At 27.6% G+C, this 2,464-nt stretch overlaps 1 protein-coding gene across 1 annotated transcript; it reads right to left on the minus strand.

Annotated features, from left to right (window-relative positions):
* Nucleotides 1-907: 907 nt before the first annotated feature.
* On the minus strand, nt 908-1,798 carry EIN_289030 (hypothetical protein; the record flags this gene model as incomplete). The annotated part of the gene is made up of 2 exons (XM_004261109.1): nt 908-1,719; nt 1,743-1,798. Coding segments are annotated over 2 exons (868 nt in total), but the record flags the coding sequence as incomplete, so codon positions are not given.
* Between the last annotated feature and the right edge of the window lie 666 nt (nt 1,799-2,464).

Genomic DNA, 2,464 nt, shown 5'->3' on the forward strand with positions numbered 1-2,464 from the left:
CCAACATCAGTAATATTATATTTATTATATTGAGATGGGTATGACCTTATCTCAACGGCTCCAATCATGAATAAATGGACATATGTCAAACTGTGTAAACAAACCACTTTATAAGGAGTCTTTTATATACTAGATTTATCCCTTGCGTCGTACCCAATCTCTTTGTTAACCCCATCTGCTTCAGTTATATTTACATTAACTGACATTAACACATAAAATGGAAAAAAATAGAAAAACTATTTGAGTTCATTTGGAATATGTTTTGGAGAAATCAGTTTGGTTGTCAACGCAATGTTGACGTGTTTCTTGGGTGACTGTTTTATTGAATGAAATTGTATTGACTTTGTCTGTTAATAACATCATCACTATTATCACTATCACTAAATGAAAAACAAGTTTTCGACTCAGATTCCGGCACACTGAACTGATGGTGGAATTTACATTGTTTAACAATACATTAAAAAGTATTTATTTGTGGGTTTATCATAAAATTGTGAAGTAAATTCTATTCACCATTTTTTTTGTTAAAAAACAGTGTAATAGAAAATATAGTAGTTTTTTAAATTATAATAAAACTATATTATTTATCTAAGTATACCTAAATTCAAGGGTCAAGAGCAAAATAAATATTTGTGTGTTTTGTATTTATTATATCAATCTATTATTTGTTTTTATTCCGCCATTGTTAATCGTGTTGAATTAAAATTGATTAAAACTATTTTTTGTTATCACTAAATTTTGTTAATTCTGTTAATTAAAAACTTAATTTTTTTCCAAAAATAATTACTTCCTTATAATAGTTAGTCTTTATATTTCACAATATCAACAAAAAATATTTTTACAAAAATTTAATCCTTTTATTCAACAAAAATAGGTAAATTAATTCCGATGAATTATAATAAGGAACATTGTTTATCAATTGATTTAACATTTGATGGTATATTTACGCTGCTTAGACTACTGCATTCACAAAAACATTTTTCACCAATTGATTTAACACTTGATGGTATATTTACGCTGCTTAAACTACTACACCAAGAGAAACATTCATCACCAATAAATGTGACACTTGATGGTATATTCACGCTTTTTAGACTACTACATCCAGAGAAACATTTTTCACCAATTGATTTAACACTTGATGGTATATTTACGCTGCTTAAACTACTACACCAAGAGAAACATTCATCACCAATAAATGTGACACTTGATGGTATATTCACGCTTTTTAGACTACTACATCCAGAGAAACATTTTTCACCAATTGATTTAACACTTGATGGTATTGTAACACTTCTTAACCTATAACATCCAGAGAAACATTCATCACCAATTGATTTAACACTTGGTGGTATATTAACACTACTCAACCTTTGGCATCCATAAAAACATCTATTACCAAGTGATAACACGCTCGATGGTATAATAACACTACTCAAACTCCTGCATTCATAGAAACACCAATTACCAAACGATGTCACACTTGGTGGTATTGTAATACTACTTAGACTTCTGCATCCAAAGAAACATTGATATTCAATTGATTTTACTTTTAATGGTATAATAACACTGCTCAAATTAATACAATTAAAAAAACCTCCATAACCAATAAACGTGACACTCGATGGTATTGTAACACTTCTTAAACTTTTACATTCATAGTAACAATTACCATCAATTATTGTCACACCTAATGGTATGTTATCACCAAATTTCTCTCTATCGTTTTTAGTGTAACAAACTCTTTTAAACTTGATGTTTCGACTTTTGTTTTTGTCAACAGTTTCAAAGTTAACATTGAACCACACGACAATACAACGAAACTCTTTTAATAAAACATTTTTGTTCTCATTGTTTTTATATTCTTTTGTGTTGATCAAAAATCCATTGCCAAAATTCCCATTTCTTTTACTCCATAAATGAAGTGTCTCGATGTTTGGGAAGTATCCAAGTGTTTTTCAATCCAACGGAATTGGGTTGAATTGGAACTTTTCCATATTACCACTAAACTTCTTGCATACAATTTCTAAGTTAATAAAGTCTGTAATTGTCTTGAAGTACTTCGAGACTCGTATGATGTGATAACCAGAAAGTTTGGACATTTTAATATTTACAGTTTTTTTGTTTAAATAATCCCAAATTCGTCTTTGTAAACAATTTTAAGAAATTCTTGATTAAAAGTCATTCACTATTTTAATTTTATTGTAAAAAATGTTAACTTAACTTTGAAGATTCATCAAAATACTTGGGCTGATAATAATTATTTAAAGTCGAAAACACATAATGAATTACATAGAACTGGTACCAATTTAATTAAAACGTGTATCAAACAATTAAAAACATAGAATAATAATTACAGGTATGGTAAAAACCCATAAAATTATCTTAAACCCCTAAAAAAATAGTTTTGATAATTGTTTAAAAATTTAAAATAAATTAAATTTATTAATTTACATTATAAAAG

The sequence above is a fragment of the Entamoeba invadens genome (assembly GCF_000330505.1).
Source record: "Entamoeba invadens IP1 unplaced genomic scaffold scaff_1105074726417, whole genome shotgun sequence".
Classification (NCBI taxonomy): domain Eukaryota; phylum Evosea; order Mastigamoebida; family Endamoebidae; genus Entamoeba; species Entamoeba invadens.